The 21,724-nt window shown below is 33.6% G+C and overlaps 2 protein-coding genes and 1 pseudogene across 3 annotated transcripts; all 3 read right to left on the reverse strand.

Annotated features, from left to right (window-relative positions):
• Positions 1–9,863: 9,863 nt before the first annotated feature.
• LOC128034028 (uncharacterized) lies at positions 9,864–12,842 on the reverse strand (annotated as a pseudogene).
• A 2,913-nt stretch (positions 12,843–15,755) lies between these two features.
• On the reverse strand, positions 15,756–17,762 carry LOC105775760 (uncharacterized). 2 transcript variants are annotated; one of them, XM_012598242.2, is made up of 8 exons: positions 17,504–17,762; positions 17,333–17,398; positions 17,116–17,262; positions 16,945–17,037; positions 16,752–16,857; positions 16,439–16,662; positions 16,166–16,355; positions 15,756–16,066 (listed from the first exon to the last, which is right to left on the reverse strand). In XM_012598242.2, the coding sequence occupies exons 1-8, from the start codon at positions 17,753–17,755 to the stop codon at positions 15,813–15,815; spliced, it is 1,332 nt and encodes a 443-aa protein (XP_012453696.1). In that variant the 5' UTR covers positions 17,756–17,762; the 3' UTR covers positions 15,756–15,812. The 2 variants fall into 2 exon arrangements, with proteins under 2 accessions (XP_012453696.1, XP_052478275.1); XM_052622315.1 differs by having other exon boundaries at positions 16,752–16,863.
• Positions 17,763–19,157: 1,395 nt separating this feature from the next.
• Positions 19,158–20,399, reverse strand: LOC105775765 (F-box/kelch-repeat protein At3g06240). Its single transcript, XM_012598247.2, has one exon. It carries the CDS (start codon positions 20,397–20,399, stop codon positions 19,158–19,160), a length of 1,242 nt encoding a protein of 413 aa, XP_012453701.1.
• Between the last annotated feature and the right edge of the window lie 1,325 nt (positions 20,400–21,724).

The following is a 21,724-nucleotide window of genomic DNA, read 5'->3' on the forward strand; positions in this document are numbered from 1 at the left end:
ATCCAATTATTTAGAACACTCTCAAGTTTATAACAGTAGATATCTAACAAGGTCCCTTTTCAGGCAATGATGTGAACATTTCCTTCTTCTTCTTCTTCTTCTTCTTTTTTTAATTTCTTCACAGAGCTCCATCTCTTTATTGTCCACCATATTTAGTTAGATCTTGGCTAATTGTTCTTGCATTTGCAATTGTAGTTGGTCTTGTCTCCCCTTTTAGAGTTGTTCAAGTTTTTCCAATCTTTGGTCCATGTCTTCTATTTTTGCTCGGGTACCATAAGGGTGTTTGGTTGGTAGGTTGGTTTTCATACTAACTAAGGAATAATTTTAAGATCTTTTGGTGGACTTTAATGTATATGATGTAATGTAATACAAATGCATGAAATGAATGCAAAAAAGAAACATTGGTTCTTGGTTCAATTCTATTAGAACAACTTTACTAGAAAATAAATCTCTTTACATAAAGTGGATATATATACGATTTTTCCCTCATAGGAGAAGACATTCGATCCTCTTATTTATCCGAGTGTTAAGATAAATCTCACGAACTTTTCAAAAGGGGCGTCTCTTCTATCTCCTTTTTGATTGATCCGGGCCGCCACTCGTTGCTCACTTATCCTCATGATGCTCGTTGGCTTCTCTTTAAGAAAGTTCGGTGGCTCTCGAATAATCTTTGCCATCTTGAATCCTCGGGCAATGAAGCAAAGTCGTGTACTCATTCATCAGACTATCACCCTTCCCTCGTTACATTTTTCAGACCATATTCGAACGACCGTATTGTCTCCCACTTTATCAAGAAACTCATTTTCCATGACAAGCTCTCTATTTAGTAACTAAACGTGAATCAACACCTCTTTTCTATTATGAAATTACAATGCAATCATAACCAAAACAAAAGAAAACAAGTTAGTACAAAGCAAAACCAAGCAAGAAAGAAACAAATAGAGCACAAATTTAGGTGACCACTAGGGGCTTGAAATGGTTCTACCTAGGGTAGGTTCTTAGGGCTCACTACATGCGGTTCGGCTCTAAAGTAAAGGGTACCTAAACTAGCAGATTCCTCTATCCTCACCCATTATAGGTTCATATGGACCGAGTTCAATTCAGGGGAATACATTTCCCTATGGCTGCACGGAGATGAAAATCTCACGAAGACATAGGTACAAATGTATCCCGAAAGCGATCCAGTATCCTGCACGGAGGTGAATACCTTATGAAGGAGTGGCTTCTCACTCCCACTTAAAAGGGTGTGACCAACGGTCATGCAATATAATGTGCAGAAAGATACCAAAACTTAAACTAACACAGCAATTATAAACCACAACGATGAATATCATAATAAAGACGGATGAAATGCAACGAAAGGATCGTCTATTTAAATCAAGTTTTCAATTTTTGTCAAAAAGACAAAAAATAATCAACTCGTGGCTTGACTATCTTTTTAAGTCCCTAGCAGAGTCGCCAAGCTTTTGACACCATTTTTTTGGTAAAACGGAATCGATTTGGATTATAAAAATGAAAACGAATATGGAAGTCGCCAATAATCCTTTTTTGATAAGGTGTGATCAAGCCACCATGAAAAGTGGTTGTTTTTAATAAACAATTTAATTTTATTAAAACAACGATTTTGGTCAACAAAATTTAGAAAAACGGGTTTGAGAGTCGGTTACGTATGAGGAAGGATTAGCAACTTCGTAACGCCCAAAATTGGTACCTAGTTGATTAATTAATGTCTTAGTGTCAAAGATCGAAAACTTTAAAGAGATTTAAAATACGATCCTTTATTGAAATGTTGAAAATTTTCAAGAAAAGGGCATATTTTACGTTAATCGAGAAAGAGAATTATATCCAGTAAGTTAGGACACAATGTCTTGAATTTTCGATGCGCGAATGAATGCCGAAAATTTACTTATTTAAAAGATATTTAGCTATCTTAGATTTAAAAAAGGGATCATGCCCAGTAAGTTAGGACGCGATCTTTTCTTAATTCCTGAAATCGTTTAAAACTTGAGGAAAAAAAGAGATCATGCCTTATAAGTTAGGACATGATCTCTTCTTAATTCCCGAGATCGTTTAAAACTTTGGTTTGAAAAGATTCGTGTATTAGATTTATTGTGAAAATTGAAACCCAGTAAGTTAGGGTACGACCTTCTCGAATCTAAACACGAGATTTTGCTTATTCAAAAATCTTAATTTATGCATTGAATAAAATTAATCTAACACGAAATAGCAGAAATAAAACACGGTGTTAATACTCGTAACAAAACAACAATGAATTCGATAATGTAAGTATGAATAATATGAACAATCATCAAAAATGAAATAAATAAATATAAGAGACAAATCAATCATATAATTACAAATAAATAAACGAATAGAATTAAAACATTCTTTCAAAATAATAATGAACATGTAAATAACAATAAAGAAAATGAATACAATTAAAAATGTAAAGAGATATATATATCAGATATAGATATAAATATATTTATAAATTGTAAAATATAAAATATATGTATATGTGAATTATAAAATATATATAAAATATATATAATATTTTAAATATAAAGAATATATATAAGTATGTATATGAAGTAAAATATGTGTATATATATATGTAGGTATATAAAATTATGAAATATGAAAAATATAAAAGTATGTATATATATGTATACATTTATAAAAATTAAAAATATGTGCAAACAAAAATAATAAATGAATAAAAAGGGTACACATAAATATATATAAAAAAATTGATAATAAATGAAAATTGTATTAAATTGAAGTTAAAATAAAATTGAGAGCCCAAATTAAAAATAAAACGCGAAAGGGACTAAATTGAAAGAGAAATAAAATTAAAGATCCAAATTTAAAAAAGAAAAGAGAAAGAAAAAAAATTAGGGCCCCAATATGATGCGCGTAAAAATGGAGCGACCAAAAGGAAATTTATCCTTCTCCTTTAAAACGACGTAGCTTCAATGGACTAGATTGTAAAGCAAAATAAATTACTAGGTGAATTTCAAAAATAAAAGGCACTTGATTGTAAAACTATTTAAAAGCGGAAGGGCTAAAAGGATAAATAACCCAAAGCCCAAAATCTCACGGATCCCCCGGTCGGGTCCAGTCGACGCGCGGATCTAGGGGAAAAACGACGCCGTTTCGTCTATTGGTTCCCAAGCTCAAAACGACGCCGTTTCATGGGCCTATTTAAGTTAAATATTTTTTTTAAATCATTCTTCACCATTCATTTAAAAAACTCTAAAAAACTCTCTCAAGCCTTCTTTCCCTCTGATTTTGGCTCCGGCCAATGGCCACCGCGTTGGACTCTGGTCGCCGACGTCAGCGCCGTATTGCACGGTGGCCGACGAGGGTAAAAGTATACCCTTTTTGAGGTCTTAACCCCCTGAGTCCGGATCCAGCCTTAAAACAACCAAAAACAAAGGGCAAAAGGCCGTTATACTCCTCTACAATCGGTTCCATCACCGGAGAAGGAGCCTTCGACGACAAGAAAACGGAGCGACCCCTGGTGAGTTTCTTTTCCTTTTCTTTTTTTTTGTTTTCGTATATGATAAAAAAAGTAAAGTAAATAAAAATAGGAGTATATAACCTAAGTAAATACCTAAAATGAAAAATAGATCCCCTTGAAAGTGTTGTATTGTACTTTTATTGCCTGTTTTTTGTCAAAAAAAAAGAGAAGATTTTACAAGCATTGGTTCTCGGCTTTTACAGTCGAATCCTTCTTTTCTATTTTTGATATTTTTTCTTTTTGTTACGTGTTTTCTTTCCTTTTGCAGGTGGAGCAGGTGGCTGAGTGGTGGCAAGTGGGCAGCGACCGACGTGACAGTGGCGGCTGGCCAAGGCAAGTGGGCGACAGAAGGCTGCGGCGCTAGGCTAGGGTTTTAGAAAACTGAAACCCTAGTTTGACTATTGGGAATTTGGGTTGGGTCTAACTTGGGTTTGGGTAATTGGGTTAATTTGGTTGGGCCATGGGGATTTTAGGCCCCAATGTGATGCGCGTAAAAATGGAAGGGCCAAAAAGGAAATTTATCCTTCTCCTTTAAAACGACGTAGCTTCAAGGGACCAGTTTGTAAAGCAAAATAAATTACTGGGTGAATTTAAAAAATAAAAGGCACTTGATTGTAAAATTATTTAAAAGAGGAAGGGCTAAAAGGATAAATAACCCGAAGCCCAAACATGGGTGGATTCCCCGGTCGGGTCGAGTCGACGCGCGAATCTGGGGGCAGAACGACTATTGGTGCCCAAGCTCAAAATGACGCCATTTCATGGGCGTATTTAAGTTAAATTTCTTTTTAAAAAACTCATTCTTCACCATTCATTTAAAAAAACTCTGAAAAACTCTCTCAAGCCCTTTTTCCCTTTGATTTTAGCTCCGGCCAATGGCCATCGCGCTAAACTCCGGTCGTCGGCGTCGGCGCCGCATTGCATGGTGGCCGGCGAGGGTAAAAGTATCCCCTTTTTTAGGTCTTAACCCCCTAAGTCCGGATCTGGCCCTAAAACAACCAAAAAAATGGGCAAAAGGCTGTTATGCTCCTCTACAGTCGATTCCATCACCAGAGAAGGAGCCTCCGACCACGAGAAAACGGAGCGACCCCCGGTGAGTTTCTTTTCCTTTTCTTTTTTCTTTTTACTTTCATATATGAGAAAAAAAAGTAAAGTAAATAAAAATAGGAGTATATAACCTAAGTAAATACCTAAAACGGCTTAAAAGTGTTGTATTTTTATTGCCTTTTTTTGTCAAAAAAAAGAGAGAAGATTTTACAAACATTGGTTCTCGGCTTTTACAGCCAAATCCATCTTTTTTATTTTTGCTATTTTTTCTTTTTGTTGCATGTTTTCTTTCCTTTTGCAAGTGGAGCAGGTGGCTGAGTGGTGGCAAGTGGGCAGCGACCGACGTGACAGTGGCGGCTGGTCAGGGCAAGTGGGCGACAGAAGGCTGCGGTGCTAGGCTAAGGTTTCAGAAAATTGAAACCCTAGTTTGACTATTGGGAATTTGGGTTGGGTCTAACTTGGGTTTGGGTAATTGGGTTAATTTGGTTGGGCCATGGGGATTTTGGGCCCAAAGTGATGCGCGTAAAAATAGAGGGGCCAAAAAGGAAATTTATCCTTCTTCTTTACAACGACGTAGCTTAAAGGGACCAGATTGTAAAGCGAAATAAATTACTGGGCGAATTTAAAAAATAAAATGCACTTGATTGTAAAAATATTTAAAAGTAGAAGGGCTAAAAGGATAAATAACCCAAAGCCCAAACACGGGCGGATCCCCCGGTCGGGTTGAGTCGACGCGCGGATCTGAGGGCAAAATGACGCCATTTTGGCTATTGGTGCCCAAGCTCAAAATGACGCCATTTCATGGGCCTATTTAAGTTAAATTTTTAAAAAAAAAATTCATTCTTCACTATTCATTTAAAAAAAACTCTAAAAAACTCTCTCAAGCCCTCTTTCCCTCTGATTTTGGCTCCGGCCAATGGCCACCGCGCTAGACTTCGGTCACAGGCGTCGGCGCCGCATTGTACGGTGGCCGACGAGGGTAAAAGTATCCCCTTTTTTAGGTCTTAACCCCCTGAGTTCGGATTCGGTCTTAAAACAACCAAAAACAATGGGAAAAAGGCTGTTATGCTCCTCTACAATTGGTTCCATCACCGGAGAAGGAGCCTCCGACGACAAGAAAACGGAGCGACCCCCGGTGAGTTTCTTTTCCTTTTCTCTTTTTTTTTTGTTTTCGTATATGAGAAAAAAAGTAAAGTAAATAAAAATAGGAGTATATAACCTAAGGAAATACCTAAAACGGAAAATAGATCCCCTTGAAAGTGTTGTATTTTTATTGCCTATTTTTTTTCAAAAAAAAGAAATGATTTTACAAGCATTGGTTCTCGGCTTTTACAGCCGAATCCTTCTTTTCTATTTTTGCTATTTTTTCTTTTTGTTGCATGTTTTCTTTCCTTTTGAAGGTGGAGCAGGTGGCTGAGCGGTGGCAAGTGGGCAGCGACCGACGTGACAGTGGTGGCTGGTCAGGGTAAGTGGGCATCAGAAGGCTGCGGCACTAGGCTAGGGTTTCAGACAATTTAAACACTAGTTTGACTATTTGGAATTTGGGTTGGGCCTGACTTGGATTTGGATAATTTGGGTTGGGCCATGGGGATTTTGGGCTTGGGTTTTAATTTTGTTTAGGGTCTATTGACTAGGTTGTTGGGTTAGGTTATTTGGGTTTCAGGTTTCTGGGCTGTTTTGGATAGTCGGCCTTGGGCTATTGCAACTAGATTGGGTTTAGTTGGTTAGGCTGAAACTTTTGGTTGTTGGGTTTTAAATCTGGGCTTGTATTTAGGTTTGGGCCATTTGGTTTAGTTTGGCACTAGGCTAGGGTGTTTTTGGGTTAATTTAGTTGTAATGGGCTGGTATTTTTTATTTTTTTGTTTGTCTGGGCTCGAGCGAAATTGGGCTTGTACACCTCTAGCCACAAGTTTCTTGTTCTCGAACGAGCAATTTACCACCCATAAATCAAAAGACATGTCAATTCTTTCACCTGTGTAAGCAATAACACCAAGAGATCCATTAAACACCAATACCTCGAGGGTATAATTTTATGGGTAAAACTCGACAAATTTTGGGATAGGTGAAACCGAAAACTTCTCATTAGCCATGTCAAGTGAAAGAATTAAATTTTTTTCATAAGGAGTGAACAAGCCCAATTTCGCCCGGGCCCTGACAAACAAAAAAACAAACGAAAAGTACCAACCTATTACAACTAGATTTAGATTAACCCAAAAACACCCTAGCCCAGTGCCAAACTAAACCAAACGACCCAAACCCAAATACAAACCCAGATTTAAAACCCAACAACCCAAAGTTTCAGCCTAACCAACTAAACCTTAGCCCAAACCCATAACAGAAAAAAAAATCCAAACCCTAGGTGGGCCATACCTAGGTCTTCTGACCAGCTGGCTGTAACACCCCTTACCCATATTCAATACCGGAATAGGATACGAGGCATTACCAAAACACATGCACTTGTAAACGTATTTAACCGAGTTATAAAATTTCATCTAAATTAAGTCTTTCTAAATAATTAACATGCTTCTATAACTTTTCACAGTATATCCTCAAAATGTTATAATCATAATAATTAGGGCCTACGAAACCCGATACAAACTCATGCAATTCAATGCTTCATTTCCATTTCATTCAATTCGCAATTTCTCATGCTCACGATTTAGATCATATCACTAGCAATTTCCATTTAATTCACGTACAATTCAATGACATCAAGTTCAACACTAATACGTATTTACCATTTAACTCAATGTTTATCGATTATACCATTCAATAACACATTTATGAAATTCTCAATTTTGCAATGAAAATATCACTTTAGCTTAAATAACAACATCTTCCTGATATAAATACACTACCACTTATCCATTTACTTTAATTCTTTTGGGCCCATTTGTCACTTACCGTCCTTGATCAAAATTAAGGAACGGTTACGGAAAATTGAGTAATTCACTTCCACTTTGCCATAGTATAACTATGGTCTTACTTATGATCACTTATCACTTGTCCCTAATCAGATAAGTGTAGCTAGACTACCACTTATCACTTTGTCACTTGATCAGATAAGTGTAGCTAAGGCTACCACTTATCACTTTGTCACTTGATCAGATAAGTGTAGCTAAGGCTACCACTTATCACTTTGTCACTTGATCAGATAAGTGTAGCTAATGCTACCACTTATCACTTTGTCACTTGATCAGATAAGTGTAGCTAATGCTACCACTTATCACTTTGTCACTTGATCAGATAAGTGTAGCTAATGCTACCACTTATCACTTTATCACTTGATCAGAAGTACTCAAATCCGGCGTTCCTCTCAATTTGATCATTTATTCATATATCAGGCTTACCAACATGTGTTAATTCATAAACCGTTCATGACATTATTTCATGCCAAATCATATATTGAATATACCATACACACATACTATGAAACTTTATTTTCACACATGAGCTTAAACCATGACCAATAATGTACAAATATAAGCATAATTCATATTTCATCGTTTATCAGTTATAATCAAACATATGACCATTTATACACGAATCATTCATATATTTCCCAATTTTCCTCCTCCTCCTCTCCATTCCACATCCTTAATGTGTATAACACACTTAAACAACATTAACTATAATTTCACTATTCACTCACATGTATATTCAAAGCTGTTTATCCGAGTCAGAGTCACTAAATTATTTTTATCTGGAGCTACAGAGCTCAAAATTAAGATCCGTTAATTTTCCCTGAAACTAGACACACATATATTCTTGCAATAAAATTTTAAGAATTTTTGGTTCAGCCACATAGTACAGTTTATTCTTTAAAGTTTCCCCTGTTTTGCTGTCTGACAGTTCCAACCACTCTTCACTAAAAATTAATTATCTCATTGTACAGAATTCAGATGATGTTTTTGTTTATTTATTCTAAAAATAGACTCATTAAGGATTCTAACCATATAAATTATAACTCATAATGATTTTTTTACAATTTTTAATGATTTTCCAAAGTCAGAATAGGGGAACCCGAATTCATTCTGACCTTGTCTCACGAAATCTATTATATCTCATGATTTACAATTCCATTGCTCACACTGTTTCTTTTATAAGATACTAGACTCAATAAGCTTTAATTTAATATTTTATTCATCCTCTATTTCAATCTCTACAATTTTTTGTGATTTTTCAAAGTTACAATACTGCTGCTGTCCAAAACTGCTTTAGTGCAAAATGTTGATTTCCATTTTGCCCCAAATTTCACTGTTTATACACTTCGGTCCTTTCTCAATTAACCCCTCAATTAATATAATTTTCTCAATTAATACTCTAGACATTATAAGTTGTTACACAACTATTGAAATTCAGAATTTCCACATATATCTCTATCTTCAAACTCTTTTACTATTAGGTCCCAAACATTCACTTTCTATTCAATTCTTTCAATAAAATCAGCATGTGAACAATTTAAAGCTCTAATTACATGCTAAATCATCATATACTTCCAGCACATATTCATAGCAACTTTCAAATTCTTTCATAAAATCAAAAACTAATGAATTCAACAAGTGGGCCTAGTTGTAAAAGTCATAAAAATACAAAAATTTCAAGAAATAGTCAAGAATTGAACTTACTTGTAGTAAAAATATGAAGAACCAGCTTGGAGAAGCCCTTCCATGGTGTTTTAGCTGATGAGAATTCAGAAAAATGAAGAGAAATCTAGATAATTCCACTTTGGTCCTAACTTTATTAAGCAAATTTTGCAATATTCCAATTTTTCCCTTAATTCTCCTTACTTTCTTGCTGATTTCATGCCTTTGCTGTCCAGCCCAAATAGACCTTGGGTTTATTTGCCTTTTAAGCCCTCTTCCTTTTATCATTTAAGCTATTTAATCATTTCCCAAAATTTTGCATTTGTTACAATTTAGTCCTTTTTGTTCAATTAATTATCAGAACTTTAAAATTTCTTAACGAAACTTTAATTCTTACTTTTTAACACTCCATAAATATTTATAAAAATATTTATGGCTCGGTTTAAAATCCTCGAGGTCTTGATACCTCATTTCGATTCTAATTATTTTAATATTTATTTCTAGTGCACTATTCACTATTTCAAAAATTTTCCTAACTTCACATTTAACTTATACTTACTAAATTAATAATATTTTCCACCCATTTGTCGAATTTAGTGATCTCGAATCACTGTTCCGACACCTCTGAAAATTCAGGCCATTACATTTTTTTTCCTCGTCGAATTTGTGGTCCCAAAACCACTGTTCTGACTAGACCCAAAATCGAGCTATTACACTGGCTGCCGCCCATAGCCCTTGCCACCACCATTTGCTACCGCACCACTTGCACCTGCTCGTCAATCACCTGCAAAACAAGACAATACGCAACAGCAAAAATAAAAGACAAGTAGCAAAACGATAAAAATAGAGATTGAGAGTTGGTAATTCGGCTATAAAGGCCAAATTCGAACCTTGTAACGTTTACACAGACATTTCCAAAAATAAAACAAAAAAAATAATTCAAGGTGATTTACCTTCTTTATTTTTAAATTTCAATCTATTTTTTTTATTTTTTATTATTATTCTTTTTCTACATACAAAAATTATAAAAAGAAAGGGGCTGAAAGGGGCATACCTAAGGGTGTGCTCCACTGTCGGGACGGCTGAGGAAGTCACCTTCGAGGATAGGTGGCCGGAAACCGAAAGGTCCCTTAGGGTTTCTTTTCTTTTTTCTTCATTTTCTTGAATATTGGGGGTCCGCCAGGCCATTTACCCCCACATCTGGGCTCTACTCGAAAAGAGGAGTGAAAGGGGCGGTTTTGTTTTTTTCAGCCATCGAGGACGGCGGCGCCGTCGCCGGGGACCGGCACGGTGGCCGATGACCGGACCCCTGGCCGGATTTTGGGGAGAGGAATAGAACTAAGAGAGTTTGGCAGATTTTTTTTTAAAATAGGGCTGAAATGATTTTTTTGGGGTTAAAAAATTTTATTTATAGTATAGCCCATACGACGTTGTTTTTGGCCTGAGCTTCAGGCTCCAAAATGACATCGTTTTAATGTTGCCCGATTACCCAACCTGCTCCAAGCTAGGGTTTGCGTGTTTTTAATGGAAGGGCTAATTGCACCTTTAGCCCTTCTGCTTTTTAATGATTTTTCAATCAAGTATTTTTGTTTTTTAATTTTACCCCACAATTTATTGCGCTTTCAATTTGGCCCCTATTCGAACGACGTCGTTTTGGAGGAGAAGGGAAAATTACCCTTTTAATCCCTCCACGTTATCCGCATGTTCAATTTGGTCTTTTTTCCTTTATTTGTTACCGATTTGCCCCAAAAATTTGTCTTTAAGCTCAATTTAGTCCCTTTAATTTTGTTATTTTAGCTATTTTATTATTAAATTAATTATTTTAATTTTATTATCACTATTATTATTTTACCCTCTTTATTTACATACTTATTATTATTACCACATTGTTAAATTAATTAATTTTTACATTATTATTTCTATTATATTTTTATATTTATGTACCTAAATACTTTAAATATATTTATTTCATTTTATCCTTTTTTATATATTCTTTTATAATTTTAAAACCTTAAATTGTTAATTATTATTATTATTAATCATCATTATTAATATTATTATTCTTAAATTGCTTTATACCTTATTTATTTATTTAATATTAGTTCTTTAGTTTCAAATTGTTAATTTGTCATATTTATTATTTGTCTTTTTACTTTCGACTTGTTTATTTTATTTCATTTCCATTCTTTATATTGTTGTTCATATGAATGTATTTATATTTATTCTGTTGTACATATTAATGACATAATCTATTTTTTTACATTTTCACTACCACATCGTGTTACATTTTACTCGATATGTTAAAAAAATTCTGTTTTAAATAAGCAAAACTTCATATTTTGATTCAAACAGGTCGTACCCTAACTTACAGGGTTTCGATTTTCTCGATAAATCCAAATAAATGAACATTTTTAAAAGCAAAATTTTTCTTTAAAAACAATCTCGGAAATAGGAAGAATTGTATTCTAACTTACGGAGTACGATTCTTCCTAAAATGGAGAGGATCAAATACCTTTCAATAAATAAACTTTTCGGTGTTTATTCTCGTATCGAGAATTCAATACATTGCATCCTAACTTACGGAACGTAATTCTCTTTCTCGATTAACGTGAAATACGCCCATTTCTCAGAAATTTTCAACATTTTAACAAATGATCGTATTTTAAATCTCTTCAAAGTGTTCAATATTCAACACTAAGACACTAATTAATTGACTAGGTACCAATTTTGGGTGTAACGAGGGTGCTCATCCTTCCTCGTACATAACCGACTCCCAAATCCGTCTTTCTAAATTTTGTAGACCAAAATCGTTGTTTTAATAAATCAAATAATTTATTGAAATACCTATTTTTCGAGGTGACCTGATCACAACTCATTAAAAATGATTAGTGGCGACTCCCATGTCGTTTTCGTTTTCAAAACCAAAGTCGACCTCGTTTTAAAAAAAATAATTTTGACAAGGAGTATTCCCTATCGTTGTTTGCCAATAAAAAATTCCATCTAAGTAATTATTACTCAAATATAATTCAAATGGTCTATAATTAGGAGATGGAATTTCCTTCCATGAATCGATTTAAGAGAATACAACTCAACTTGGGACATATCATCACCACTTGAAGTTTCACATTTACTATCAACAAAAGAAAGAGTAACAAATCGTATGAATTTGTAGTAATCAGTTTTAGAATCAAACTCGAAAGCACCGCAGTCAAAATAAACAAAGCCACAAGTAAGGCCTGGGTAAGTAGGGCTTTGGGCTAAGGATGGAGGAAGAATTTTAAATTCTCCAGTTGATGGGTTCCAAATGATGGAGGAAGAATTTTAAATTCCGTATCATCCATGCAAGAACTATGTAAAAAAAATAATCCGTGACGAGCACCCCAAACATAGGGGTATCGTGCATAAAAAAAAGGAAAGCGAATGTTTTGTTTTACTAAAAAGTTTTCATCTTGTTCAACTGAAAGTTGAGAGAAATAAGGGATGTTGGCGTTGGCATCAAATCGTTGGAGAATGGGGTTAAGGTTATTGTTTTTAAGGTTGTTGTGATAATGCTTGGAAATGAAACGAGGAGTTTGAAAAGAACACCAATACTTACAAACACAGTTGAAACAAATAAGGGACTTAACTGGAAGTTTACACAGAATTTCCATAACCAAAGCTTCTGCCACTTCAAATCTTGACATCTGCATCTATGGTAACTATATTTTCCTAAAAGTTAAGAGTCATCTATGGTGGCAACCTTAACCTTGAAGAAAAAAAAAGCATAAAAGGAAAGTATTTAATGCATTATTTACATGCATTTTCGAAAAAAAATTCCCTATTTGCGTGTAAAAGATAATATTTACTCTTCGCTCTCTAACCACCATCCAATAGACTTGGAAAAAAACAAGTCAAATTGATATTGTAGGAAAATCAGTTTCATATGATATTTATAAGGGTAAACTACAAAAATAGTCACTTTAGTTTGCATTGGATTACATTTTAGTCACTTATGTTTGAAATGTTATGTTTTAGTCACTTACGTTATCGTTTTGTTACAAAGTGGGCACTCTACCGTTAAGCTCTTTTACCTCATTAACGATGGTCTTACGTGGCTGTCCAAATGAGTTTTAAATACCAACTTGGATGTCCTACATGGTAATCCAAATTAAATTTATTTAATTAAAAACCTATTTTCATCCCAACAGCTGGACATCCAAGTTGGCATTTAAAACCCATTTGGACTGCCATGTAGGACTATCGAGGTAACGGAGTTTAACGGTAGAGTGATCAGTTTGTAACAAAACGATAACATAAGTGACTAAAATGTAACATTTCAAACATAAGTGAGTAAAATGTAATATGAGGCAAACAAAAGTGGCTATTTTTATAGTTTACCCTATTTATAATTCATAGCAAAATTTTTAAACAAATAAGGTAAGTTAGTAAAAAACTCTCTCTCTAACAAAAATTAAGCAAACTGGTTGAAAACCTTATATGTCATCTATTAAGTTTAATTGGAGAGATCTTTTGTCTTGTGCATTGGATTAAATGACTCCTAGAAGATAAATGTATAGATGTGATTGACTAGACTGACAATAAATCGGGCAGAACCTAAGTAGAATAGATATTGAATCCATATAGATTTATTCACTTGTCACTAGGGGTGTTCATCCGGTTAACCGACTGGTTAACCGACCCGAAATTGCTATAACCAAATTAACCGACCTTCCAAAATTTTTAACCGTTAACCGAACCGAATTATTAAAAAAAATTAACCGAACTGAATTTTTTTCGGTGAATAAGGTCGGTTAACCGAATTAACCGAAAATTATGTGTTTTTTTATTTTTGGTTAAAAAGGACCCAAATTACCCGAATTACCCGATTAACCGAATTAACCGAATTACCTAAAAATTACCCGAACTACCCGAAAATTACCCAAAAAGTTTGGTGTTGAGCTTGAGAAAAAATTGGGTCGGGTTTAATTTGACCTAGTTTAGGCCCTACCCTGCAAAATTCGGTTTACCCGATTTTTTCGGATAACCGACCGGTTTCGAACTGATTTAACCGTTAACTGAAAAAATAAAAAAATTAACCGACCCCCGACCAAATTTTTTCGGTTAACCGACCGATTAACCGAACTCAAAAATCGGGTTAACCAAATTATGCACAGCCCCACTTGTGACATATCTTAATCTTGAGTGGTTGTTGGACTATGTATGCCTGACTAAGGGTGAATGTTCGGTCAAATCGAATCGAATGGAAAAGTTTCGAGTTAATTGAGTTGACGAATCCTATTTTATCATCCTAACTCAATTTGAAATTTTTTCAAATCGAGTTGATCGAGATGGAATTCGAATCGAATATATTTGTTCGAGTTAAATTAAAAAATGACTTTAGATTCTTGTAGTCACTGCCACTCACCATAATCAAAATTGCCTACCGTAATCAAATTTGTTATTAACTTTCATCCCCTCATAATTTATTTATCAATCTTTTATATATGGGTTAGCTTCTTTGCTTGCTTAGTTGCTTCAATTATCTTATGATTATTGTCAACATTTATTTTGAAATTAAAAAATATATTAAATGTAAAAAAATAAAATTTTTAATAAAAATTATTTTAAAGATAAAATGTAAAATGATACTAATAAAAAATTTTAACACGAATATTTTATGAATGTAGCTTATTATAGATCCAAATCCAAATTATCACAGCACAAAATGAGGCAAATGAGAGTGCCTGTTAAATCGGAAAACGTAGAAGCATTCAGATACTAAACCTCCATGCCACGAGAAACAGTGAAGCAATGAATTTGATTTAATAGTTTTTCCAGTCAAATGAAAAAAAAAACTAAAAAAAGAAGAGACGGAAGAAAAAATTTAAAAGAGGAGATAACAGTTTTTTTAGTTAAGGTTTAGGTTTAAATATTTTAATTAATTAAATTTATTTAATTAAAAATCTATTTTCATCCCATTTAGAAATCCAAGTTGGCACCTAAAATCTAGTTGGACTGCAACATAGGATTACCGTTAGGGAGATAACGAAACTTAACGGTAGAGTGATCACTTCGTAACAAAATAATAACATAAGTGACTAAAACGTAACATTTCAAACATAAGTGACTAAAATGTAACATGAGGCAAACAAAAGTGACTACTTTTGTAGATTACCCTTACATTTATGCACATAAAAAACTTGAGGTTTAAAAAATAATAACATGAGTGTTATTATAAATAAAAATTTCATATAGCAAATTATATGGGATTTTTATTTTTATTTTGTTTTAAATGTTTTATTGTTATTTATGTCAATTTTTTCTATTACTAATGTGCTACAAGAGAGATGTACAAAAATATAATATGTGAGAAGGTGGAGATGATCAAATCTTTCAGCAGGGATGTCGTCAAGGAGGCTAGTAGGAGTTTTGGCTCTCTAATGGAAAAATCTTTAAAAATGAATGGTACGTTCTTCAAAGTTGTATTTGTCCGCTCGGATATATGAAAACCAATATAATGTGGTGGAGTTTATTGGAGCAGCTTGTCATGCTAGGATAATTCCATATTTGTACAGGTCACCTTTTTCCATGTAAAGAACAAAAGAAAAGAAAGCACTCTCTCCTTCTTATTAATAACATTTTATATTTCTTATTAAATACATTGGACAATCGTGGCAGAGCTACCTAGGGAAACTTATGATATCCGATAGGCTATTACATTGGCCATGATATAAATGGGAACAGTTTTTAAGTGTTCCAAGGAGATTGGATGATGTCGGTCTTTCATAACATATATACATCTCCGAGAGTAATAATTGTCTATTGTTTGTTCTATTTCTATTACACGAAATTTGGGGATATGCGTGTATAAGCTGAAAAACTGCATTCACAGCTTGTTGGACCGTATAGGTTGAATCAGGTGTGAGTCCAATAACTAGATCACAGAATTCATTAAAACAAATAAGAAACAATAAAGTATATTAAACACAAATAGAAATGTGAAGGGAAAATAAAAACAAATTAGTTGATATACCTCGAGATAATTTTTTCTTTAGTTGTATGGCGGATTGAAAGTATGACAGAGGTCGTTGTGCAAAGTCGGAACATGTGCCATGTTTTGTCCATTCGTCGTGCCAAAAGCTAATGTCTGACTTTCCCAATATCAAGTTTGGCCATAGTCGGGGCAAGTCTATCCAAAGAACTGGATCACTTTGCAGAAAACCCTTTTAAATTAAAAACAAAAAATCTGGTTAGATGACAGATAATTTACTTAATAGTTTTAGGCGAAGAATGTACGTATGCGTACTTTCAGTTTCTTTTTATCTAGATTAGGATTCGGATGGGTGCAAGGATTCCTTGGACCATATTGGGGCACCGGCCTGTCATGAGCGTCTTGCGCCCAGATTCCATGTATTTTAAACTCGGGTAGGATTGGCTTTTTACAGTTGAGAGTAGATTTGCACACTGAGGGAGGCCATTGAACTGCTAGTTTATAGAAGCCTACCACTGGAATTGGTGGCGGCTGGGGTACTGCAAATGCTACCCATAATGAAAAATGATACAATGCATTTTTACAAATTTACAAATCAAAAGAGAACTACTCCATTTATAGATATTACATGCATGGATGGTTGGGCTGAGACCGGATGATTGTGCTTTGCAAGCAGCTGGTTTATGATCGCCTTTATAAGCTTCACACACATATTTCACAAAATTTTCCAAGTCCTGCAACTATGAAATAATTATTGAAGTTCCTTGTTACAAAATGTTTACTTCACAATCACACCAAGAGAGAGAAATAAACAAACTCACTTGTCTGAGTGGCTGATTATTCACCACCACCCATGGCACATATTCTTGAGGTGGCTTCAGATGTGCAGTCTCATTAGCATGTTGCAACAGAAGCTGCATTTTGTTAATTTGGAAAATCAATGTTAGAAAAAGCAAAGGAGTATTAGTTAAATGCGAAGACATGCAGCCAACCTTATATCCAAATCCAGTAGTATAGCATTTGTTGATTATCTCCTCATTCAATCTCAGCTTTTCACTGCAATTTTTCCACAGTGCTTCAACTGGCCCCCCTTTTAAGCTTTGTTGCTCTGTGCAGCGAATGAATTCCAAGTGCTCTTTCTGCACCACAGTAGAGTAATTAAACACGAGTTCGAGACGAGTGCAAATGCTTTTGGCTAAAAGAATTTACCACATCAGGCCAGAAATGGATGACACAGCTATGTATAGTGTTTAAGTAGCATTCTTCTTCTCCATGCTGCACATTGTTGCATAAACTATAATTAGTTATAGTACCAAAAAGAAATTGAACTTCATTAGTTAATAATGAAAATACATTAAAATGAAGAATGGAGTTGTAAACCTGGCAATGGATTTCAACATTGCCCCAAGGGACCAATCTTAGATTGATAATGGTATGGAGGTCAGTGTGGAAGACCTTGACAAGGTCATTGGAGATAAAGGAGGCACAATGCTGGCATAAACTTGTTTCATAGTACAGTGACAAAGTAACCCTGTCATTAACATTATCTAAAGAGGAATGGGAGGGAGAAATAAGCATGAATATTGCAAGAGCAGTCAGAATATAGAAGATCAATGGTCGAAGATAAGCCATTATTTGTTTAAGTGATAGCTTTTGCACAATGCTGAACCTCCATTATGCAAGGGTTTTTATAGTTGAGAATGGGGATGATGACTATTGTTTTCTTTCCCTTTCAGTAAACCATGTGACGAGAAACAATTAATGTTGTTACTATATCTAATGCAGACAGGTTTCAGTAAACCATGTGATTATAAAAGTTGTACACTTTTTTAAAACATTAATTGTAAAATTTATGGCGCCATACACACTGCATGGGCTGTTCTTATTTAGCTCAATTAATGGATGCATCCATCTTTGAGCAAAGCTCAAACTGGGTTCCAAAAGAAGGAAAAAATAATGCTTAACCATGTGCCAATTAACAATTTTTTTTAATTTAATATTCTTTTTTGTGGATTATTTCAACTCCAAAATACATTAAAACAATTCATTAAAACAATTCATTGTAGTCCTCATATGTTGTGGTAGACTTCAACAACACAAATTTCATCTTTCATGTGGATTTTACAATATTCACTTTTTCCCCAACTTTTATATTCCTTTCCACTTTATTTTAAACCATACTTGTGGACATTTATATAGATTTGTTAAAATAAAAGAATTATATATGTTGTCATCTTAAATTTAAATTAAATAGTACATATTTTATGATAATTTTGAAGTTTAATGAAATAAAAAATTAAATTAAATTGTAACAATTTTCAAAAATCTAATGGTAAAAATTAAAATATTAAGATAAATATTCTTTATTATATTGAAATGATATTTATATTTATAATAATGTTATTTATCTTTGTGATAATTAAATTTATCTAGCCATTTCAAATTATACTTAAGATTTTCAATTTTATTTATTTAAAATTATTAATTATTTATGTGTCAATATCTAGCCCATTAATGAATCATATCACTTGGGGAAACTTATTTGGAGAATCGGATTAGATCGAATCACCCTTATCTAATCCCTTGAATCAAGGAAGTTGTATTAGATCGTTGAAGTCTTGGTTTCCAAGAACCCTTATTTACCTTGCTTCTTCTTATTATATTATATTATATTTCCCTAGTTAATATGTTGTTTAATAGGGATTGTGATAAATCATTTCTATGTTAGCAAGTCTCAAACAACCCTTCAAGGAATAAATCCAACTAAAAGATAAGAAACTAATTGTTGCATTATCAAATGTAATGTTTCGTTGGATATAAGCATTTTTTCAATAAAAATTATCATCAAAAGGGTTTTTCAATTGACTACATCAGTCAATCCTTTGATAAAGAAAGCAAGGGAGCTTGAAAAGTTGAAAAGGATAACATCTCAAACATATAAACCAAATAATAACAGTAATATTAAGAAGCTCACAAGTGACTGTAGTCTACATAAAAATGCTCATTAGGTCTTACACATTTATTTTCAAGTTCCCTATCCATCATCATATTTAGTATCTACTTGATCTATATTTCTATTTATATTATTTGATGCATCTCCAACTAGTTGACGTATTATATGATCCCTATGCTCTTGTATTCCATTGATTGAAACCAGGCTCTCAACATAAAAAAAGAGGGAGACGTACTCTCGATGATGATCCAGGTAAGAATTGATCCCAAGCACCTTAAGCTCTTGGGTGGAGGGATCAAACAAGACTACTTCATAATTTGTATTTAAAAGAAATAGTTCATTATTTTTCCAAAACCCCAATGGGTTGACAACTCCAGGAATAGATTCAATACTGAATTGTTTAGTCCATTCTTTCCCATTCATTACCCATAAATCAAAAGACTTGTCAATTCCTTCCACCGGGTAAACAAGAACACCAACTGATCCATTAAACACCAATACGTTAATATTGGTTTTTGAGAAAAACCCGACAAATTCAAGGATAGGTGAAACCGAAAACTTCTCATTAGCCATGTCAAATGAAAGAATCATTACTTTTTCATAAGGAGAGTTCCCCGTTACTATTTGCCAATAACAAATTCCATCTAAGCAATTATTACTCAAACAATAATCAAGTGGTCTATAATTAGGAGATGGGATTTCCTTCCAAGAATCGCATTTAAGAGAATACAACTCAACTTGGGACACATCATCAGGACTTTCAATTCCACGTTCACTATCAACATAACAAAGAGTAACAAATCGTATGAATTTGTAGTCATCATTTTTAAAATCAAACTCGAAAGCACCGCAGTCAAAAATAACATACTTACAGGTAAGGCCTGGGTAAGTAGGTCGTTGGACTGAGGACTGAGGAAGGATTTTAAATTCTCTAGTTGATGGGTTCCAAATGGCAACCTCCATATCATTCATGAAAGAACTATGTAAACAAAATAATCCATGACAAGCACCCCAAACATAGGGGGAATCGTGAATGAAAAAAGGAAGGCGAATGTTTTGTTTTACTAAGAAGTTTTCATCTTTTTCTACTGAAAGCTGAGATAAATAAGCGAGATTGGCGTTGCCATCAAATCGCTGGAGAAGGGGATTAAGGTTATTGTTTTTAAGGTTGTTGTGATAATGCTTGGAAATGAAATGAGGAGTTCGAAAAGAAGAACACCAATATTTACAAATGCAGTTGAAACGCATAAGGGACTTAACTGGAAGCTTAGACAGAATTTCCGTCACCAAAGCTTCTGGCACTTCAAATCTTGGCATCTGCATCTTCTTCTCTTTTTTTTCTCTCTCTAATTTGCCTGTAAAAGATAATATTTACACTTTGCTCTCTAACCACCATCCAATAAACTTGGAAAAAAACAAGGCAAATTAGTATTTTAGGAAAATCAGTTTCATATGATGTATATAATTTATGGAAAAATTTGTAAACAAATAAGGTAAGTTAGTTTATATGGCATAGTTCACTACAAAATTTAGGGGTTTTGGGAAGATTAAAAATGTCCCTAATAGATTTGGAGACAATTTAAGCAGTCCCTTACATGCATTCTTAAAAACTATTTTTAAAAATTTTTAGGGATAATTATGAAAAATAATCTTCATAATTAAAGATGAATTTCGCCCCTAAAGCTTTAAGGACGAATTCCGTCCCCAAATTCATAAAAACATACGAAAATAATTAGGGATGAATACCATCCCAAAATTATTTAATCAAGTTTCGTCTCTAAAAATTCCAAGGTTTTGCTTTTCTTTTCCTTTTGACTTAACCTTTACATATCCAACTTACAAATATTCAACAACTAGTTCTCAAGTTTCTAACATGAGGGAAAGCAAGGGTCACTTTTTAAGCATCTAATCCCCCATTTTGCCTTTTTGTAATGTAAGTAGATATGCCAAATTAAAGTTTAGTTCCATGCTTGAAACGATCAAATCCAATTGCTAACTTTAAAAATTTTCAAAAAGTTCAAATGAATACCTGAGAATTTTTAGCAATCTCTATCTTCAAATCAATTATGTTTAAATATCTAATTTTGACTTGATATATCACTTGGAACCAGAATTTGACACCTTTTTCTAAGGTGGTACTTATGTTATTTTGGTCCAATCTAGTATACCTATATTTGAAAAAATTTATTTGACTTATGTTATTTTGATATCCAAAGATAATAATGTTAACGTTTAGTGTTTAATTTAGGTTTAATAAATTATTATTATTATTTTTAAAATATTTGTTATGTATATGCAACTGGAAGTCTTGTAGAAATTGAAGGGCAATTGTTAGAAGAATTAATTGATAAGAAACTAATTGTTGCATTATCAAATGTAAAAGGAAGAACTTATAAAGGTAATGTTTCCTTGTACACAAGCATTTTAAATATTTTAAACTAATTTCAATAATAATTATCATCAACAGGGTTTTCAATTGACTACATCAGTACATCCTTTGATAAAAAAGCAAGAGAGCTTGGAAGGTTGTAAAATCATTATGATAATTATGAATATAAACTAGGAAAGATTACATTCAGTGTTTATTTGATGCATCTTTAATTAGTTGACGTATTATATGACTCTTATGCTCTTGTATTCCATTGATT

The sequence above is a fragment of the Gossypium raimondii genome, chromosome 10, assembly GCF_025698545.1.
Source record: "Gossypium raimondii isolate GPD5lz chromosome 10, ASM2569854v1, whole genome shotgun sequence".
NCBI lineage: Eukaryota > Viridiplantae > Streptophyta > Magnoliopsida > Malvales > Malvaceae > Gossypium > Gossypium raimondii.